Source organism: Lingula anatina, chromosome 6 (genome assembly GCF_051362555.1).
Source record: "Lingula anatina isolate TDL-2025a chromosome 6, LinAna3.0, whole genome shotgun sequence".
NCBI lineage: Eukaryota > Metazoa > Brachiopoda > Lingulata > Lingulida > Lingulidae > Lingula > Lingula anatina.
Window position 1 is genome coordinate 597,930 of NC_141772.1, and position 20,201 is coordinate 618,130.

General features: G+C 36.7%; 2 protein-coding genes across 3 annotated transcripts; both read left to right on the plus strand.

Moving 5' to 3' along the window:
- The first annotated feature begins 7,964 nt into the window (after positions 1 to 7,964).
- On the plus strand, positions 7,965 to 19,243 carry LOC106171431 (malignant fibrous histiocytoma-amplified sequence 1 homolog). Of its 2 annotated transcripts, XM_087015936.1 has the most exons (5): positions 7,968 to 7,992; positions 8,356 to 8,461; positions 15,519 to 15,609; positions 15,863 to 15,904; positions 16,332 to 19,243. In XM_087015936.1, exon 5 carries the CDS (start codon positions 16,463 to 16,465, stop codon positions 19,226 to 19,228), a length of 2,766 nt encoding a protein of 921 aa, XP_086872062.1. In that variant the 5' UTR covers positions 7,968 to 7,992; positions 8,356 to 8,461; positions 15,519 to 15,609; positions 15,863 to 15,904; positions 16,332 to 16,462; the 3' UTR covers positions 19,229 to 19,243. The 2 variants fall into 2 exon arrangements, with proteins under 2 accessions (XP_086872061.1, XP_086872062.1); XM_087015935.1 differs by having other exon boundaries at positions 7,965 to 8,461.
- LOC147760953 (uncharacterized) lies at positions 8,469 to 11,947 on the plus strand. The gene is made up of 2 exons (XM_087015948.1): positions 8,469 to 9,633; positions 11,355 to 11,947. Exons 1-2 carry the CDS (start codon positions 9,550 to 9,552, stop codon positions 11,670 to 11,672), a joined length of 402 nt encoding a protein of 133 aa, XP_086872074.1. The 5' UTR covers positions 8,469 to 9,549; the 3' UTR covers positions 11,673 to 11,947.
- Positions 19,244 to 20,201: the final 958 nt, after the last annotated feature.

Sequence of the window (20,201 nt, forward strand, 5' to 3'; positions counted from 1 at the left end):
AAAATGAAGCAACAGATCTGGGTCACGTGGTACTGTGACGACAATCACGATAAAGGTCTATGAGACTCAACTGAGCTGCATGGTGCATACTATACAGACGTAGAAGTTAAGGAAAGTTGTGTTGAACGGAGTTGAGGAATTTTGCCTCGGTGTGTTGCCGTGGGATTCACCAAAATTGCAGCTCTCTTTGACAATCTTTCTTTGTCTGTGACGGTCTTCCGTGACTTACTAACTTCGGTGACAATAGTTGCGATGCTCTAGATCATGGTCACCTCAGGTGGTTTAGATCATATCAAGAGCTGGTAGTCTTTCAGATTAACTGTCATCAGTTGGCAAACTTACTGATTGCTGATGCATTTTAAATGCTTTGTAGTTGACCAAAAGCTCGTTTACAACAAACCTGTTAATTATGCACCGCTGCAATTCCCAAGCCAGGTAATAACAGGTATGAAACTCGTCTTGGTGGGCTTTCATATTTTTCAATATATCTCATTTATTTCATGGGGTTATTTTATTGGTATTTGTAAATGACGTTAAATATCAATACTTAAACAATTAAGTTCAAACACGGTCGCGAACATAAATAAAAGAAATTGCTCTCAGGGTATCTTGAAGCTTCCGTGGAAGAAAACGTGTTGAGGAAAAACAGGAAAAAGAGCGTTATATTAAAGAAAAAATGGGAACTTCTATAATAAAATGGTTCGTTATCCTAATTCGTTTATGCTTTGAGGATTTGTTTCTGAAGATTATTTCATCTGAAATATTAAATAATTTAAAAGATTGATTATTTTATAACTTGAAACGCAAATTCTGCGTCAGTACGCAATTTTTTTTTTTTTGCAAATTTGTAAGCTTATAACACCGTGCTATAAAGATCTACTCAAGAAAAAAATTTGCTTCGGTAAAATTGAGTACGGAATGAACTGGAGACACTTGGCTTGTCATTAAGTTTACACGAAAATATGTCAGGTAACTTTATACTGTCTTTGAAAGAGTAAAGATTGAAAGATAATTTTAGACAAACTTTGACGGGGGAAATACCTACAAAGAGTAATGGGCTACTTCGCCAACATCTTGTTGAAAATTTTACACTGCAATTCTATTCAAATAAGCTAAGGAACTAATTGCCAAATTAATACTCTCATCACATAACAGGGGGGTAACCAGACCTGCAAAAATTGTACGCACATATTTAAAAAGATTACAAGCACATACAGCAAAATGTAGACTTACGCAAAAAATGAAGGACAGCGTAATCACAGCAAATGTACCTCATATAGTAGCTTAATTTCCATTAATAATAAAATCATCATTTAAGTCAAAAATATTCTTGCGATTTAATAACTATTTTAATTTACCCAGAACGGTATATTTATTTTAAAGGCGGTTAACTGAAATATAGTTTTATGATTTGTTTGTGAAAATTGCCCATGTCACCCTGTTAGTTTGGAGGTCTAAGCTGGATTAAGTCCGTGTTAAAATTCCTATGAAGTTGTGCAGGAAAAATTCTTCCTTTCTTTCTCTGGCTCCTCGATAAACCTGGTGTTCAGATTTTATCTAGTACCCCCAGGTCTACGGGAGCTGCGCTTTGTAACTAACGCACAGGTAGATTTTTACCTGAGATAACTGGAGTAAAGCTTAGATAGAGAGTGCGTTCGATACAAGCAAGACAAATTGAATGCCATTTAACCCTCTAATTAAGAGGTAAAGGAAGTTCCAGGTAGATGGATGATTAAGATAGGACTTGTAAAGGTAACATGCATTGTTTACCTCAGTTTAATAGAAGTATGCAAGACGGAGTGTCAGCGGTTTAATAAAATAAATTGAATTTCACAAATAACATGGACCTCATATGCAATAATCAACATTTCCCTTAACTCATTCAAATGCAGTGTTTTATACAACTTGGGATAACCATAATGAAATGCTTGTTAAAGAAATGACTAGACGGGAAATGGTTTTACACAGCTTCACGAGGATTTAGACCCCTCGGGTAAGAGATTTGAATGAGTATAAACTTTTATCAGAAGCCAGAGAAGTCATCTTACAGGTGGACAATGCAGCTCAGTTTGACAGCTAAGCACGCTCTGTTCTCCAGTGGCTCGATTGTCGTCATTGGACCACGTGACCACATAGCTCATTAACTCCCAGGCCGAGCAAATAGGACGTTTTTTAAAGCCAAAAATTTACAAAATGAGCTTTTAATTTGTGTATTTGGATAAAGATATCGTTAGTTGGTCATGTTTTCTGAAGAATATGTTCCGTTCAGGCCATTCTGACGGCATGAAGCAAAGCCTTTAAATTGATAACACCTGTTCATTTTGGCAAATTAAAAAAAAAAAAAAAGAATTTTTACATACTGACTAATGGTAAAGAAATCTGACTCAACATTCAGAGTTAGTCCCTGTTTCTTATTGTACCACCAGCGTTAGCGCTGGCGGTACACATGGTTTTAGTCCCGTCCGGTCCGTTCCGCCGGCTCCGCCGGCTCCTGCGGCTCCGCCGCCATGTTACCGTTACCGCTTCTCCTCCTAGACGGTAAGGGCCCCCATACCCATCTCTTGGATTTAGGTCACCTATAATCTCAACTCGTTCCACGTAAAATTTGGGCCTTGTCGGTATTGGGGTCTAGGTGTGGCACTCATTGCAATGCACCTTTGTCCAAAAATGGCAAAATTAAATGCTAATTATCTACCCTACGGAAGGAATTATGGGAAAAATTTCTACAGACGGCTTTCCAAAAGTCATATGTGTAGATTTCAAATATGCCCTTGGATTTGACCTTTGACCTTTATTTCAAGCTCAAACGGGCAAAAATTTTCAAAAAAATGAATTTTTTTACGAAAAAAAATTTATTTGCGCTGTTATTCAGACACCACACAGACTCAACCAATAATATTATTGGAAAATGTTACCCTTCAGGTCATCTTTCATATGTGTGAATTTGGGGTCAATCGGTGCATTTTCACGGGTGTACCGGCCATAAGATACCAAAATTGAAAACTGTCTCTAATTCGGGAACCGTTAACGCTAGAGACCCATTCTTTTTTGCATTTTGTAGAGCATGTAAAGCCCAACACTGAAAGTGGTCTCCGTTTTTTTGTATTCCATACGGTTTTCGAGTTACGCTGTATCAAAAAGTACATATTGGTGGTGAAAGCAAAATGTGCAGTACGGTAATGGATAATAAATTTTGAACTCTGGAAAAATAAAACATAAGGCTTGGCAAACAGACAACTTGTGGTCAAAAATGACATTTTTTCATCAAATTTGAACTTCTGGAACTTCAGAGCACCTCCCATTTCAAGAATTTTGACCAAAATGACCTTTTCTTTATTTTAATTAATTTTTTCTGTAGGAAATTTATGGCACATAAAGGTAACTCCGAAATTATAACATTTAGTCCCTTATATCTCCAAAACTGGCAGAGATAGGTCCATAGTTACTATTGAAGTTGAATAGGAAGTCATATACTGGCAATCTTACTGTGACCTTGAAATTAACCTTTGACCTACTTTTCACCATAAATTGAACTTTGCAAATTTTGCTACCCTTTTATCTCCAAAACTGGCAGAGATAGGTCCATAGTTACTATTGAAGTTGAATAGGAAGTCATATACTGGCAATCTAAATGTGACCTTGAAATTGACCTTTGACCTACTTTTCACCATGAACTGAACTTTGGAAATTTTGCTTCCCTTTTATCTCCAAAACTAGCAGAGATAGGTCCATAGTTACTATTGAAGTTGAATAGGAAGTCATATACTGGCAATCTAAATGTGACCTTAAAATTGACCTTTGACCTACTTTTCACCCTGAACTGAACTCTGCTAATTTCTTTCTCTTTTAACTCCAAAACTGGCAGAGATAGGTCCATAGTTACTATTGAAGTTGAATAGGAAGTTATATACTGGCAATCTTTCTGTGACCTTGAAATTGACATTTGACCTTTTTTTCATCATGAACTGAACTTTGCAAATTTTGCTACCCTTTTATCTCCAAAGTTACGCTGTATCAAAAAGTACATTTTGGTGGTTAAAGCAAAATGTGCAGTACGGTAATGGATAATAAATTTTGAACTCCGGAAAAATAAAACATAAGGCTTGGCAAAGCAGGCAACTTGTGGTCAAAAATGACATTATTTCATCAAATTTGAACATCTGGAACTTCAGAGCACCTCCCATTTCAAGAATTTTGACCAAAATGACCTTTTCTTTATTTTAATTAATTTTTTCCGTAGGAAATTTATGGGACATTATGGTAACTCCAAAATTATAACATTTAGTCCCTTATATCTCCAAAACTGGCAGAGATAAGTCCATAGTTACTATTGAAGTTGAATAGGAAGTCATATACTGGCAACCTTACTGTGACCTTGAAATTGACCTTTGACCTACTTTTCACCATGAACTGAACTTTGCAAATTTTGCTTCCCTTTTATCTCCAAAACTGGCAGAGATAGGTCCATAGTTACTATTGAAGTTGAATAGGAAGTCATATACTGGCAATCTAAATGTGACTCTAAAATTGACCTTTGACCTACTTTTCACCATGAACTGAACTCTGCAAATTTTGCTTCCCTTTTATCTCCAAAGTTATGCTGTATCAAAAAGTACATATTGGTGGTTAATGCAAAATGTGCAGTACAGTAATGGATAATAAATTTTGAACTCCGGAATAAGGCTTGGCAAAGCAGACAACTTGTGGTCAAGAATGACATTATTTCATCAAATTAGAACATCTGGAACTACAGAGCACCTCCCATTTCAAGAATTTTGACCAAAATGACCTTTTCTTTATTTTAATTAATTTTTTCTGTGGAAATTTATGGCACATTATGGTAACTCCAAAATGATAACATTTAGTCCCTTATATCTCCAAAACTGGCAGAGATAGGTCCTTAGTTACTAAACTTGAATGGAAAGTCATATACTGGCAATCTAAATGTGACTTTGAAATTGACCTTTGACCTACTTTTCACCATGAGTTGAACTTTGCAAATTTTGGTTCCCTTTTATTTCCAAAACTAGCGAGATAGGTCCATAGTTACTATTGAACTTGAATAGGAAGTCATATACTGGCAATCTAAGTGTGACCTTAAAATTGACCTTTGACCTACTTATAATCATGAACTGAACTCTGCTAATTTCTTTCTCTTTTAACTCCAAACCTGGCAGAGATAGGTCCATAGTTACTATTGAAGTTGAATAGGAAGTCATATACTGGCAATTTACTGTGACCTTGAAATTGACCTTTGACCTACCTTACGATGAACTTAACTTTGATTGTACCATTTTAAGTTATATATATTTTTTGCGTATTTTGAAAATTCTTGTTGATTGCATTTTTATAGCTTGTCAAGCATAAGACTGGTGGCTGTGTCCCTTATTTTGTGAATGTGAGGGTCTATACGAATGCGCTTGCTCCAGCTGGTGGTACAATATTCGGAGGCGGTATCGCCTCTCTGATCCTCTAGTTATTATTGTTTTTTTTTTTCGTAACAATCTTAATAGATTACAAAGAAGTATAGACATCTGATCAATGATGGTAAGCACAGCTTTAAGGCTAACTGTAATAATTGTCCTTTTGGTGGTAAAAGAGAATTTATTATATTTCTATGAGTTATATACAATATATTTATTGTGAAATATGAATCTGATATAAAGAACTGTTATCCATTTAAACACCATTCAGTAAATTCTTTTTTTCACACCATATGGTTGTAATGCACACTGTGCATGTATACATAATGAATAACAAAACATTATTGTGAAGCCGGTGTGATGTCTATCCACTCAGGTGTCTAGATCTAGACGTGGACTTAAAGATGGGGAGGGCAAGATGGGATAGAATATCTGCTTTAAGTTTTCTGTTAAAATGCTGTGGAAGCTGTAAAAAATAGTGGTCTATGTAGGCCCAAAGAGATGATCACTGTCAGGTAATGTGCTTCATTTCTTTGACTTTGAACCAAGAACTTCAAATGCATTAAACCATTTTTGTTACATGTATAATGACCAGTTAATGATCTCTCACTGTCACTGAATATTTAAAAAAGTGGAAAACTCACCCTTCCGACAATAAAATAAGCATTAAATAACTTATCTGCAATCCCCTCACCTGTGCTTCAAGTATAATATCAGCAATGTCAAACTGTCATGGAAGCGAAATATATTTTTCGGATGGCAAAAGGAAACGATGTTTACTCCCTCTGGCACCAAATACTTTTTGACAATTTTTCCTAGTATTAATTTTTCCTGGTATTAGCCCTGACTCAAAGCCCCTTCAGTTAAATATTTATTAAAGAAAAAACTTACGTTATGTCTCATTCACTATATGACTGAACCACTGCAAAATATTATGGAACACACTGAAAAAAAATTAAATGACCCAGAACAAACGTAACCGTACATAAAATTTGGAACTCATGTTACCATTTCGGGTTCTTTGCATAATTTAAAGGACAAAGTAAAAATTATTTTTTAAATTTAAATTGAGAGAGTCATGGATACACTTTAAAAAGTTTACTTAATACACATTAAAAAATTGAATACAATTTTGATTTTTTTTTTTTTTTTTTTTTTTTTTTTGGACACATCAGCATGTGAAATGCACCTCTGGTTTGGGTGTGTAAAAAAGCATGTTCATGATTTTCTGCTCAACTCAAGTGGGGGAGAAGGGGTGGGACTCATTAATAAGCTATACCATCAAGTAGTCAGTGAGTAACAACATCCACTCACAGTCTGATGAAGGCCTTTGTCCAGGTTGGTCATAAGCTTACGATATAAAAGTTTTTTTCAGCTTGTGTGTTATAACTGTGGTATATGTATATGTGTATAATTAAAAACTTTACCTGGAATGAGAAAGAAGCTAAATAAAATGTGCGATGATACTATGATATGCAAGGGAGGGTTGGAAGTACCAGAAATAAACTTCTTTTCCCAAAGCACTGGAACTTTCTAAATAGACTTCTTGAAGTACAAAATAAGAGCAAGTGGGCAAGTGAAAAATGCATAGTTAACTGCCAGGAAGTACAGTTTAGTCCTTTGCAAAAGCCTTTAAGGTGTGTTAAGTAAGGCACTTTAATACAATCTCAGAGTGCCCTTCGCAAAAGTTACTGATTTCAAATGTGAAATATAGGAAAATACCAGCACAGTCCATGAAAAACATTCCAAAACTAATATTGTAAATTCCCATATTAGAATAAATTATACAACTTTTTAAAGACATGGCTTAAGAATGGTGAAGTTAATATTAATGAGGATTATAAATTGGAAATGCCCACTCAATTGAAACATATATGTATTTTTTTTTTATTATTTATTTTGGAGTGTCCAAATCAGGCAACTAAATGACACACTACTAGTAAAACTATAATTCACATGAAAAATTGCACACCATAACATTTCCAATTTAATTTCATTAAAAACCTTTAATCGAACTTCAAAATTCTTATTTCAAATACTGTCTTATTGAACAAATTCTGTTTTATTTATTTTATTTGAGTATTTACTGTGCATGTGAAAGTTGTTTATTGGAGCAACCAGTACTCTCAAGCACAGACTCGTTGTGGAATCCACCTTGAAAATGGCGACCTTGACCTGATTTCAACCTACACAAATGTCTCGGCAGAAAAGCCAATAAAACTTCTTTCTGGTGCAGAAGTAAGTTTATTTTTACTATGTAGAACTCAAATACAATCCTAGAGAGGCTTGCTATGCCTACCTAGAGGTCTATAACGGTCCATTTCTATCCATTTCTACCCATTTCTATCCATTTCTATGTTTAATAGGACCGTACGTGGGTTTAGAGTGCATACTATTCTATCATTAAAAAAAAAAAAAAAAAAAAAAAAAACATCATTAAAATCTGTTAAAGTATTCACATCGTATGTCGTTAAATCCCCATAGAGTCAGTCGGGTCAAGTTGCTGCTCATGACGTCACACACTACCCCCGCCTGCTGTAAAAAATAAAACAGAGGGAGTAACAGAGGGGTAAGTTCACAGACTTGTTATTTATCAATTAAAAACGATAAATAACGATATTCAGTTAAGACCAGTTTATCAGTATTTTTAATACACGGTACCCAGACAGTACTTTATACAAATACTTTTTATGAAGTGTGAGCCTCCTTGGAAAGTCTCAGCCGCATAATTTTTTTTAAATTCTGATGGTAAAAAATAGTCCACTTTTGTAGTTCCTGTTCCTCGATCCATGTGTTGTTGATCTATTGAAAAACATACAAAAATAATTGAGACTTTACAAAGCACATCATCGCTTATTGTTTTATTAAGAATGTTATTTTTTAAAACTTATCAACGAATATATTCTGTTTTCTGATGCCGCCTGAAATGAAGTGAGCGCGGAGTAATACATACCTGCCTAGAGACGATAAACATCGATGAAAGCACCTGTACGTCGTAGAACTGAAAAAGAAGGTAGTTGCCACTGACATAAATAACAGTGAGTACTACAGTCTAGTGAATGTTGAAACTGAAAGTAACTGTTTATTTTATAATGTTTCTTTTGAACTCTCACAACACTTCTAAATCTTAGTACAAGCTTCTGAAACAAGCAGGTACCACGTCGCGGGTTCTGGGACAGTGGAAATGGACTCAAGATATTGATTTACTATTTTAGCAAAGAGAATTTGAGAATTTCACTTCCTGGCTGCCGCCATTTTAATGTGACGGTATTGTTATGTAAACAAGCATGGAAATAAGCACCCACACGGCGGAGTTATTTTCAGCTTATCATTTTGATAAGTGTAGCTTCTCCAAGTGTTAGGAGTTTATCATTATGATAAATGTAGCTTCTCCAAGTGTTAGGAGTTTATCATTATGATAAATGTAGCTTCTCCAAGAGTATATAAGGAGAGTTCATCTTGTTAAGAGATTGTCTTAGACACTGCCCCATATGGTGCTATATACCTGGTGCTGTATAGGGGAGACCGGGGCTAATTGGACCCCGGGGTAAGTTGGCCCCCCGTCAATTTATGAAAAAGTAACTACGAGGCAGGGATCTCCCGAGGCTGCGTTTTTGCGCCATTGGCGCGCACAGATTTGTAATGACGCACTTTTTCAATAGCAGTGCGTCCCAAGGGCGCATAAAAAATAAATAACTTTAAAAAACGGAGTTTGTTTGTTCAACATATTTTAAACTTTTAAAATTGGGTATTTTTAAACCCACCAAAATTTTACTAAACTTGGAACAAGTGTCAGTTGGGAAAACCGAACTTAAAGTTCTAGTCTTACGTCTACTGCGTGCGTTCTCTGTGTGGAGAGTACCTTCTCTGTGTAGAGAGTACACCGGAAGTTCAGAGATGGCCGCGCCAAAAGTAAAGCAGCCGAAGCTTTCGTTTTTTTTGGCATACGAGTAATGTACCAGATAGCGGACGTACTAGTGGTAAAGTACCAGATAGGGAGCCTCCACTAACTTCCGTTAAGAAGTTTCAGCAAAGTTGGCTGCAGAGATTACCGTGGCTGCGCTTCGACAAGGAAAAGTCAACCACGTGGTGTGCACCATGCAAAAAGGCGGGCAAACGTAATACCATGGTCCGGGGGGTATCGTCAAACCTTCGCACCAGTACGCTCACCCGCCACGTTGGAATGACCGACCATGTGTGTGCTATCCAGGTAACTTAAATAAATTTATTCTGATTCAAAGTCAATTAAAAAACGAGTGATTTTCACCTAAAAGTGTTTCCACGTGTGCAGCCTACTTAGAGATGTATGCACTCGTACAGGGAGTTGAAATTATTTTGAGTTTCTTGTGCATTTGGCCTTGAGCAAGGTACTACGTTTTTGGTGGGATAAGCAGTCAATTAACACTATAATTATGTCTTCCATTTCTATTTGTGTTGTTTTGAATACAATTTGGCAGTTTATTGCCAAGTTAATGTACCGTATGATGTAGAAATCATTATGCAAAGTTATAGGATTGCATTTTAGTCATTTTAGTTTGAGCAGTGATTGGGAAGGTTCAAACCACCCATGGGACAATGGCCCCTCCTGGGTCACCCTTAATGGGCCATTTTGCATATCAATGGGCCATTGCTTGACATTTATGGGCCATTTTTAAACATGACAAATATATTTGAAATATCTGTATCAATATTTTTGGGAATAATATGATAAGGTTTTGCAGTTAAACTTTGTTAATATATTTATTTAGTTAAGACTTTTATTTGTCTTTTTCAATAAAACCATTACAATGCCTTCTTTACTGAACTTATTTGAAGACTAAATGAAAAACAAAATGATCAGAAAACATGTAATACTCATTAGTAATTGGTTTTTATTTGATGAAATCATCAACAAGAGGTAAACAATCTAGATCTCTGAAAACCTTGATTACTCAAAACTGAGAAAATGTAAATGAAATTGTCTTCACATACTGTCTAGTACTTATTAATCAGTCTTACTGAAAAGAGATTTCATTACTTAATGAAGTAATCTCTTTTTCCTGTGCCACACATTCAGTGCATCCTCATAACTTATCTTACTCCCAAGAATCTTAACTCTTACACTGTTCGCAGTCGTACTGGAGCCAGGGCCATAGTTGAAGCCATCGGGGTTGGAAACCTCGTGCGACCTGAGAGTGAGAGGTGCTAGCACTAGCAGTAACACTACTGTCAGTGTCACTACTACTCGTCGTAGTGCAAGGAGCGCTGCTCTCAGAAGTTGGTACATTTTCTTCCCCCGTCTCCTTTGAGACTTCTACCTGAACGTTGGACGGACCCTTAGACGAAGCGGTTGAAGTAAATAAGCTAACTAATGTAGGCTGGTCTGGCGAGATTTTAAAAAATCTTTTTCGGCGGCATTTTTCTTTTCACTTCACCAAAGTGCTGCTTGAAAAAATCCCATGTGCTTTCAGAACGAAAAGCAAGGTTACTTCTAATTGGATAAACATGACCTATAAACTGATTGGCCAATAAGATATCAGCTTTTATTTCATTAGCATATCTATTGGGACGATGTGCTTATTGCTCTCGGCAAACTTCGGCGATTGCGTTCGGTAGCTTCCGAATTCGTTCCTGAGACGTCTTCAGGTATGAGAGGAAAATTACGCTAATCAGTTGACGAATAGTTTATTGACGAGTAGACTCTTTTTAAAAACGCGAGGCATAACAAAATCACGCGCCCCCATGGCGCACAAACAGGGCTTTTTATGCGCCCAGTTACAATTCTATGCGCATATGGCGCAATGGCGCGTTCGTTCCCAATCACTGTTTCAGCATCACTGATTGTTATTATGGACAAAATGATTAGTGAATTTTTAAGTGTCTAAATATATATATTATGTAATTAATAAAGCAGTAGGCAGCATTACTGAATTGCAATGCTTATTTTAACAGGTACCAAAGGAACAGGTGTACATGAACACAGCAACTACCAAAGCCCTGAATGCGCAAGAGGCCATCATGACAGCGATGAAAGCAGTGTTTTGGATGGCCAAGGAGTGTATTCCACTTTCTAAGTACAGTTCTTCAATGAACTTTCTCCAAGCAGTAGAATTTCCAGATATAGGTCAGCTGAAGTGCTGCAGTGCAGTCTCATACTGCTGCAGTTACAATACTGCAACTGACATACTTGATGTTTTATCTTGTTTAATTGATGAGAACATTTCACTACAGATTCACCAGTCATTGCTGTCTTATGTGATGAAAGTGTAGATATTTTAGTTCACCATAAATTGGTAATCCACTAACTTTAGCCCCCAAAACCTTTTTTTTTTTAAAGACTTGTATATTTCTGATGGAACTGGAAAGTTGATATTTACAGATATAAAGATACACTTGGCATCCAGGAGAGTAAATCAGAATATAATTTTCTATTAAAAGTTATTTTATGAACACTGTTACACACATGCATAAGTGGATGTTGCTAAAATGTTGCCATGGGCTTTGTTATATTACACTAAAAAAAGAATAAAAAAAATTAAAAACCAGTTTATTTTTGTTTAGGTGTTTTATTCTGATTATTTATATGCTGAGAATACTTCTCAGATTTCATCTAAAAAAACAAGAATAATCTTTAATATTAATTATAATATAAATTGTAAATGCAATTAATAAGCGTCACAATTAAATTATACTGACTATTAGTGACATTATAAATAGACTTGTGGCCCAAGCATCCATTGAATGACTGGGCACAATGTTTCGCAAAATGGCACACTTTTCAATCTTGAGTGTGCCCAAATGGCACACTTGACCTTCAACCTTGGGAGATCCCTGACGAGGTAAAAAAATTGGCCACATACTCTTGTAAAGTGACCGTAGCCTACAATGCTAAGGAAGTGTTGGACGTTAAAAAGTTTTACTTAAGCAGTGAGTCGAAATAAACGATTTTTGCACCTAAAAGTAATTTTGTTTAAGAGATTTAAAAATCTATTTTCATAGGCTTTTGATCAAATATAATATATGTATAGGGCATCAAACTGAAGCTCATTGTTTCAAGTTTCACAGAGATGTATCATCGTTGCTCATTCTAGCACCATAAATGGCTGCCATCCTTTAAGATAAAAAGTGTGCACCCAGGGCTAGTTGGCCCCCTTGACTCGAGGCAAGTTGGACCATCATATTACCCACAAACCTTTGCGCGCAACAGAGCTAGAGACCATTGTTAAAACAAACTCGATGGTTTAAAACTGAACATCCCCAGAAATGCACTGCATGACGTCACGCTTAGCCCACTGCGCATGCGTGCACTTTTAATGAGTTGCTAGATTGCCATAGGAAAATGAATGGGTTCGCGATTCGTGGGTAATTCGTGATAATTGACTAACTATGGCCTGATGCTTATAGATATCAACGCTGTGCTATGCTTCAAGCAACTCCTGACCAAATATTGTTAGGGTTTTTAAAAAAATTCTGTTGTACACACGTACTAAGAAGTTTGCCGTGTATTGCCTAGCCTACCCTCAGCAAAATGCACATATTTTCAGAAATAGTGATTTTAGACGGTAGATTCACTCAGAAACAAAGGCAAACTAATTCGTTGCCGATAGCACCAGCAGATACCAGCACCATACAGAGTCTGATTAAAAACTTTCATGGCAATTGTAGAAATTTTACCACTGTACAATGGAGTCCAAAAAAGCACTTGGCACAAATGTGAAACTGCCCTGTGCAAGGTCATGAATTCAATCAGTATTTTCAATCACATTATCAGATTCTACATAAATTGACTGACAATATCACTACTCAGTATTTAACTAATCTCTTAATCCAAAATTCCTATCATCATTTAATAATAATGCAAAATTCTTCTTTAAGATTGCTATTTATTTTAAATTTTAATGCTGCAACTGTTCCAAAATAATCTTGTAGTAAAGAAAAAATGCAAATAAGAAGTGGAAGACCAATTTTACCCACATTATTCAATTATTTGAATATAAAAAGAATTAGATCACGATTTAACAAATTAAAATAATCTTTCATGAACTCTTTCATGAATAACATATTGAACAATATTAAAGTTATAAATTACAGGTAATGGCTTATTCTGGAACATATGACCTCTGCACATCATCAGTACCTGACTTGGTACAGTATAGTTACTACTTGGATACAGAGTTAGATTTAATAATGTAACAATAGGAACAATATATATTACAATAAACTTCTCTGCACATGTCAGACGCTTGTTACCATGAACTAACACTACTTGACAACGGGCTGAGCACTTATCACAGAGTCTGTGTGCGATGCAATTGTTGTGCTGTGATTGGCTAGTTGAGTCACATGAAGCCCTACTGTAGCGCCCTCGCGTATCGCGTGAATGCTGCACATTTCTGGCCATGATTTGTTACTTTCTTTTAAAACGAAAATTTATTATTCGTTTTCATTCATTAAAAACCTGCTTTATACCATTATTAATTTATTCTTTATTAAAGCAAAACAAATTCTATTGATAGATATTTTGGTTCTTGCAACACATAGACCCCCCCCCCTACAACGTGACGTACGGAAACCTCAATAAATCTGCCTCATTTGAACTATTTATTCATCAAAGACTCTCAAAAATCAATTTAATAAATTAAAAATGTATAAAAATGTTATTCAAGGCGTTTACATGGTAAATTTACTTCATTTTTGTATAGGGGGCCAACTTGCCCCAACCCTGGGGCCAACTTGCCCCGTGGCGGGGCAAGTTAGCCCCCCTGACGTCAACTGCGTTTTTTGTAAAATTGTGAGCCATCTGGGAAAAATAATGACGTTGCATACGTAGCTTAGTTCATGGGGCTTACTTTGAAACCGGTTTTGTTACTGTAACTCATTCCTTGTTGGCTCTACAAGGCCAAAAGTGTCTAACTAGCCCCGGTCTCCCCTACCTGCACGTATACACTGTGTGTGTGTGTGTGTGTGTGTGTGTGTGTGGGGGGGGGGGGGGGGGGGGGGGCGTCCTATTTTTTTTTTTTTTTAAATATCAATGCTGTAACTTCCAGGTGTAGATATGAATTGATATAAAAACATTTTTGTTTAGTTTCAAATAGTTGTATTTTTCCCAAAGAAGCATCAAAAGCCTCAATGAAACAATTCATTAGTCTGTATGATACATATTTCATCTGAGGCAATACTTAGTTATTGACTGACTTATCTGATAAAAACATTTTTATTTAAGTTTAGGTAGATAATTAAAAAAGTATTCAGGCATGGATAGGTTTACACATAAAAAACATTCATATAACTGACAAATCATTTTCTTTTTTTGTTGTTTAATTGGTAGTCTTTTCTATTTGGATGGTCCTTGCAAAAATTTTCACGTAGATCTAGGATATCTGAAATGACCTTTTTTTCTGTTTAGTGTCTTTTCAACACCTAAAGAGTTGAACCTCTCCTATAAAAAACATTTCCTGTGGGCTCCTATAAAATTTCCATTCACAAATACAAGTATAGCAGGCCTGTAGCCAGCAATTTCAGAGGGGGGGGGGGGTCGTTTTCTGAAAAAGTGGACCTTTAACCATAAAATCCTCAAGTAAATAGATCAAATTTTACCCAGAGTGGACCTTTTCCCAGCAAAAAGGGTGGTTCTTTTGAACCCCCCGAACCCCCCTGGGTATATATGGGCCTGTATATAGGAAGCCAAGATCCTGTGGGAAATCATCAATTGAAAAGGGATTCCTGATTTTACCTAGTTAATACAACCCATGTAAAATGTATGAAAGAAGTAGTTCTTGCCTTTTAATATTATCAAAGTTTTATCTTAAATATTTTTAGAATTTACAAATGTTCCTCCTTTAATTCCTATGGAATATTTTTTTATTATTATTAGATTGGCTGATTTTCTTTCTGATACATACTGTCTTAACACTGGGACAGGAAGAGTTCTTAGAAAAAAAATGTCAAGAAATCATTCTGTTATCAAATCTTTATTATTATTTATTATTAGGCTACCAGGCAAATACAATTTGAAAATTTCAACAATATGACCCAAACTGTACTCAATGTAAAGTACTAAGCTTAAGTTTGATATAGCCATGTTTGTTTTAAGGTGTATATTATTTCATATTTCAGGTACCCAAGACCTCCAGCAGCAGAAATGTTGTTAATAGCTGGTGTCTGACTTCACCTATCTTAATAGATATCCAGAACTAACAGACTGAAGGTATGTCATCATGTATGAACTGATATATTGCCTAATTAAATTTTATTTTATGTAACCTTTAATATTAAATACATTTAATTTGCTCTAAGTACAATTTTTATGTTAACCACCCCAAATCCTGATCATAAACTTTTGTGATGCAAATGAATATATTATAATTTATAACATTAATTTGAGAAATTTTAAAAGAAAGTCATTAATGAACGCTATCCATCCAGCTTTTCATCAGTCTTTTCCTTATTATTTTTTTCAGATAACTCATATTTTGTCCAAATGCACATTTAATCCACATAAGGTAATAGAGTTACTGCCTACTCAACAAAAATTGTATATCAAGTTAAAATGCTTGAAATACATGATTTACCAGAGTACTTATAAATGTAAACATGCCTTTTGTCAAGTGAAACCACATGGAAATAATTTTATTGTGGAATTTTTTGCCACAAAATACCATATATAATTATGTTGTGCATAGCTGATTAATTCAAACAAAAGAAGTGCATGTCACACTTTTTGTATCATATTATATTTTATTTCTTTCACACAAAGACAACAAAACAGTAGACCTATGACTTAGTTATGTATTTTAAGATAAGGTACCTGTCATCAGAGGGAAGTAGAGATAAAATGTTTTATTTTGTCAACAAAACCCCAATACTGTGCATGACTCATTTTTAACAAAATTAAAATTTTGCTACCAATTTATCTTTTTTCAATTTCAGACAAAGAAAAGACAATAAAAGACATGTATGCACAGTAATGGAGGAAGTCAAAGAACATTTAGCACATTTTCCAAGTGACCATATATAACATAAAGCAGTGACATTTCTTCCTACTGCTCTATTCTTGAAACATGTCTTACAGACAAGTAACAGCAGGTAGAGAGAGACTTGATCTCTTACATGTGCTACAGTTGTCTCCACAGTCCAAGACACCAGACACTGTGCTGGAGTGGACTAAGCTTCATATAAGCCATGCTGGTATAGACAACCTACCAGATTCCATTGACAGGTGTAAAAATGTTAAGGAGTTGAATGCAGCAAGCAACAGGTTAGATTCTTTACCACAGTCCATATCCAAACTGCCACATCTCACAGTGTTGGACCTATCCCACAATACCTTCACTACATTCCCCATAGCACTGTGTGGCTTGACTAACCTAGAGGTGCTGCACCTGGATAACAACCAGCTATCTGACATACCAGTGGATATCACCAAGATGAAGGGGCTTAGGATATTCTGGCTTCATAACAATGCCTTCACTACAATCCCCATAGCACTGTGTGACTTGACTAACCTAGAGGAGCTGTACCTGGATAACAACCAGCTATCTGACATATCAGTGGATATCACCAGGATGAAGGGACTTGGAATATTCTACCTCAATAACAATGCCTTCACTACATTCCCCATAGCACTGTGTGACTTGACTAACCTAGAGTTGCTAGACCTGGGTTCCAACCAGCTATCTGACATACCAGTGGATATCACCAGGTTAACTAAACTTATGAGTCTTAGCCTGGGTTACAATAACATCACCCACCTGCCACCTCAGATGAGGAATATGGAAAGTCTAACAGACATAGATGTGCAAGGTAATCCTCTGGTACAACCACCTATACATACTGCCGACAGGGGACTAGATGCTGTTAAGAGGTACTTTGAGGCATTAGCTGACACCAAGGCAATTCAGTCAAGTAGAGTACAGATCAACTTTCTTGGTGAAACAGAAGCAGGAAAAACTAGCATTTCACGTACATTACAACTTGGACAGTCAACCCTCACAACGAAGGCAGACAGGACAAGAGTGGTGGAGCAGGGAACATGGGAGTCTGACCAAGACATTGCCTTCAATATCAATGACTTTGGTGGACATGATGTCTATAAAATAGGTCATCCCATTTTTATCTCCACCAGGGGCTTGGTTTTTATCACTTTCAATCTGTCTAAATATGATCCAGAAAAGGAGGGTCATTATCAGCTGCACATTGGAGCCTGGATTGACAAGGTGCAAGCACAGATGCCAGGGATACAAATAGCTCTACTTGGAACTCACCTTGATGAGGTTGCAACCCCACATGCAGTAACAAAATGCTCCTCAATAACCAGGCAGCTTGAAGACCATGCAAGTGAAAAAAAAAAGTGGTATCAAGCACAAAAGGAGACGTGTGAGAACAAAATAAAAGAAATACCTGAAGCCCAAGCGTCTCTCCGCCAGGCCTACCAAAGCAAAGCAGCTCATTTGCAGACCTTGTATGGGCAGATAAAACCCATCTATGAGCATATTTTTACAGTGAGTTCAAAAACCCTTAAAGGAGGTCAGGAGTTGAGAGACTATCTGCTTTCTTTTGCCAGGACAAGTGCTGAAGTTTTGCCAGAGATGTGGGTGGAAGCAGCCAAGAATATCTGCACCAAGAAAATTGAAGGCCCTGAGAACACACTTGGCTGGGAGGTGATTGATGACCTCATTCTGCAAAATGCACCAACATCATGGAAAGAGAAGCACACACAGGAAGAAAAAAAGAAAACAATTTGTGACATCTTAAGTTTCCTAGCTCACCGTGGAGACATAATATGGTTTGATAAAAGCCCTTCACTGATGAAAGTTGTTTTCCACAAGCAAGAGGTTATTGTGAATGTTCTCAAGGCAGTCCTCACACATGATCAAGGTGAAGTATCACAAAAGCTTCAAAAGTCCATGAAGATTACAAGAAGGAAAACACCCAAAATAGAAGAAGACATCTTTAACAGAGGAATTGTTTCTAAACAAGCTATGAGCTGCCTATGTGAGCCTTTCAAATTGTCAACTACTGAAATTGATGTCATGACAGAAATGATGCTGAAACTGGAGCTGTGCTATCAAGTCCAGGAAGATGAATCCCTTCCATCCAATACCTCATTCCACTTTCCATGGCTCCTCACTGAAGAAAGGCAACCTGAGCTAGACACCAAATGGCCCAGCAAGGTTCCCCCAGACACCACACAACTTACCCTGCAGGTTCTCTTTCCATACAAATGTCCAGATGGCTTATATGAGAAATTTTCTGTTCGTCAGCATAAACATCTTGGACTCATGAAGACCATGCGAATGGACTGGAAGGATGGAGTGTATGCAGAACTTGAGGGATGCAAAATGCAGCTGACACGGGGGGAAAATCCTGATCCAGTTAGCCAAGATCCAGACTGGGTTATCAGTATTGCTGTCCGTGGATCACATCTCTCAGACATGTGGCGTGTTCTCATGCGAGGTCACAGTGACCTCATGGCCATCATTGAAGAGGATTGGCCTGGGGTGTCATATGACAAGTATCTTGTGTGTCCCCACTGTGTGAGTGAGGACAGTGAGCACTCAACTCTCTTCCCTGGAGAGATACTTGACCAAACCATTGCAACAACTTCCAAACCAAGACAGGTGCCATGTGTCAATACTGGTGTCTCCATTCCTGCAGACCTAGTCTACCCACCTAGCTGGCAGGAAGGTAAGTACACTATAGCTAATAAGTCCCCGGTCACTTTAATAGCACACGCTGTCTACATCAGACGCGCTAATGCGCACATCCCCGACAGTGTTAATGATAGGGGGATTACGATGGACAGCGCATGTTGCTCACAGCAGTAGGCACTGCCGCCGAAGTTAAACCGGTAATTATGTCTTTAACTTGACTAAACATGTTTTGCTTTGTAACTTGCGTCCTTCAGTCTTGCTGTTGCGGAAGCGCCGGCGGGACATATCTCCACCTTGCCGATATTTATCCCGACTCTCGACTTAAAAAGTATTATTGGTTTTGATTTTATCAAAGTCTTATTATATCAGAAAACCTGCATATTTTCAAACGTGAAGAGAATTATAGAAACTGTAGAAAAAGCTACTCGTACATCAGGGATAAAAAACAACACCTTGCAGCACTCTTACCTATTATTCATCACCAGAAGTTACTGTTTCACTTTTTTTCTCCCAAATTACAAAGTCTGATGACAACTGAAAGCCTTTAGCCATACCTCAGGGCAGTGGGAGATAGTCTGGATTTGATTAAATGTAATAAAAGTATATTTTGAAGAATTTTCTTTGCCTTCGGCAATTTCCGCAAAGCTTCGGCATGCGCGGCAATACAGAGCTGTCAATATCTGACTGCGTGAACAATAGAATTGGTGGAACAACGGTTAACGTCGTTGAGTCGTCTGCAACCTACCCGACGTGAGTTCGTGTCCCTGTTGGTACTTTTGAAGATTTTGAAATTGTCATCATTATAAATATCTATTAATATATAAAATAGTCGTGGCTAATTGTTTTTGCAACGGAAAGCACGGAAAGTAGGAAGGTTTGTTGTTATTGTTAAAGTTATTATTACTGGGGACATAAATTAGTATGCTAATCTCTTATCATGGTATAATGATTGATACGATGGGTATCAAATAGTTTACCTTTGATATAAACAACAAAAGAGCGGCCTTCCAAATATCTTTGCTGAATGTTTATAACGTAGGTACTATTATGCGCAAAAATATTGATACATGACGCAAACGACATTTACTAATTTTGGTAATATCAATTTTAATTAAAATTAAATTAAATTGAAATTAAAATTAAAATT

Excerpts from the sequence above, each read along its gene's own strand:
- LOC147760953 (XM_087015948.1), top strand. The coding sequence starts at position 9,550 with ATGGTCCGGGGGGTATCGTCAAACCTTCGCACCAGTACGCTCACCCGC. Across the intron at positions 9,634-11,354 it reads ACCATGTGTGTGCTATCCAG|GTACCAAAGGAACAGGTGTA; the intron begins GTAACTTAAATA and ends TTATTTTAACAG.
- LOC106171431 (XM_087015935.1), top strand. The coding sequence starts at position 16,463 with ATGTCTTACAGACAAGTAACAGCAGGTAGAGAGAGACTTGATCTCTTA.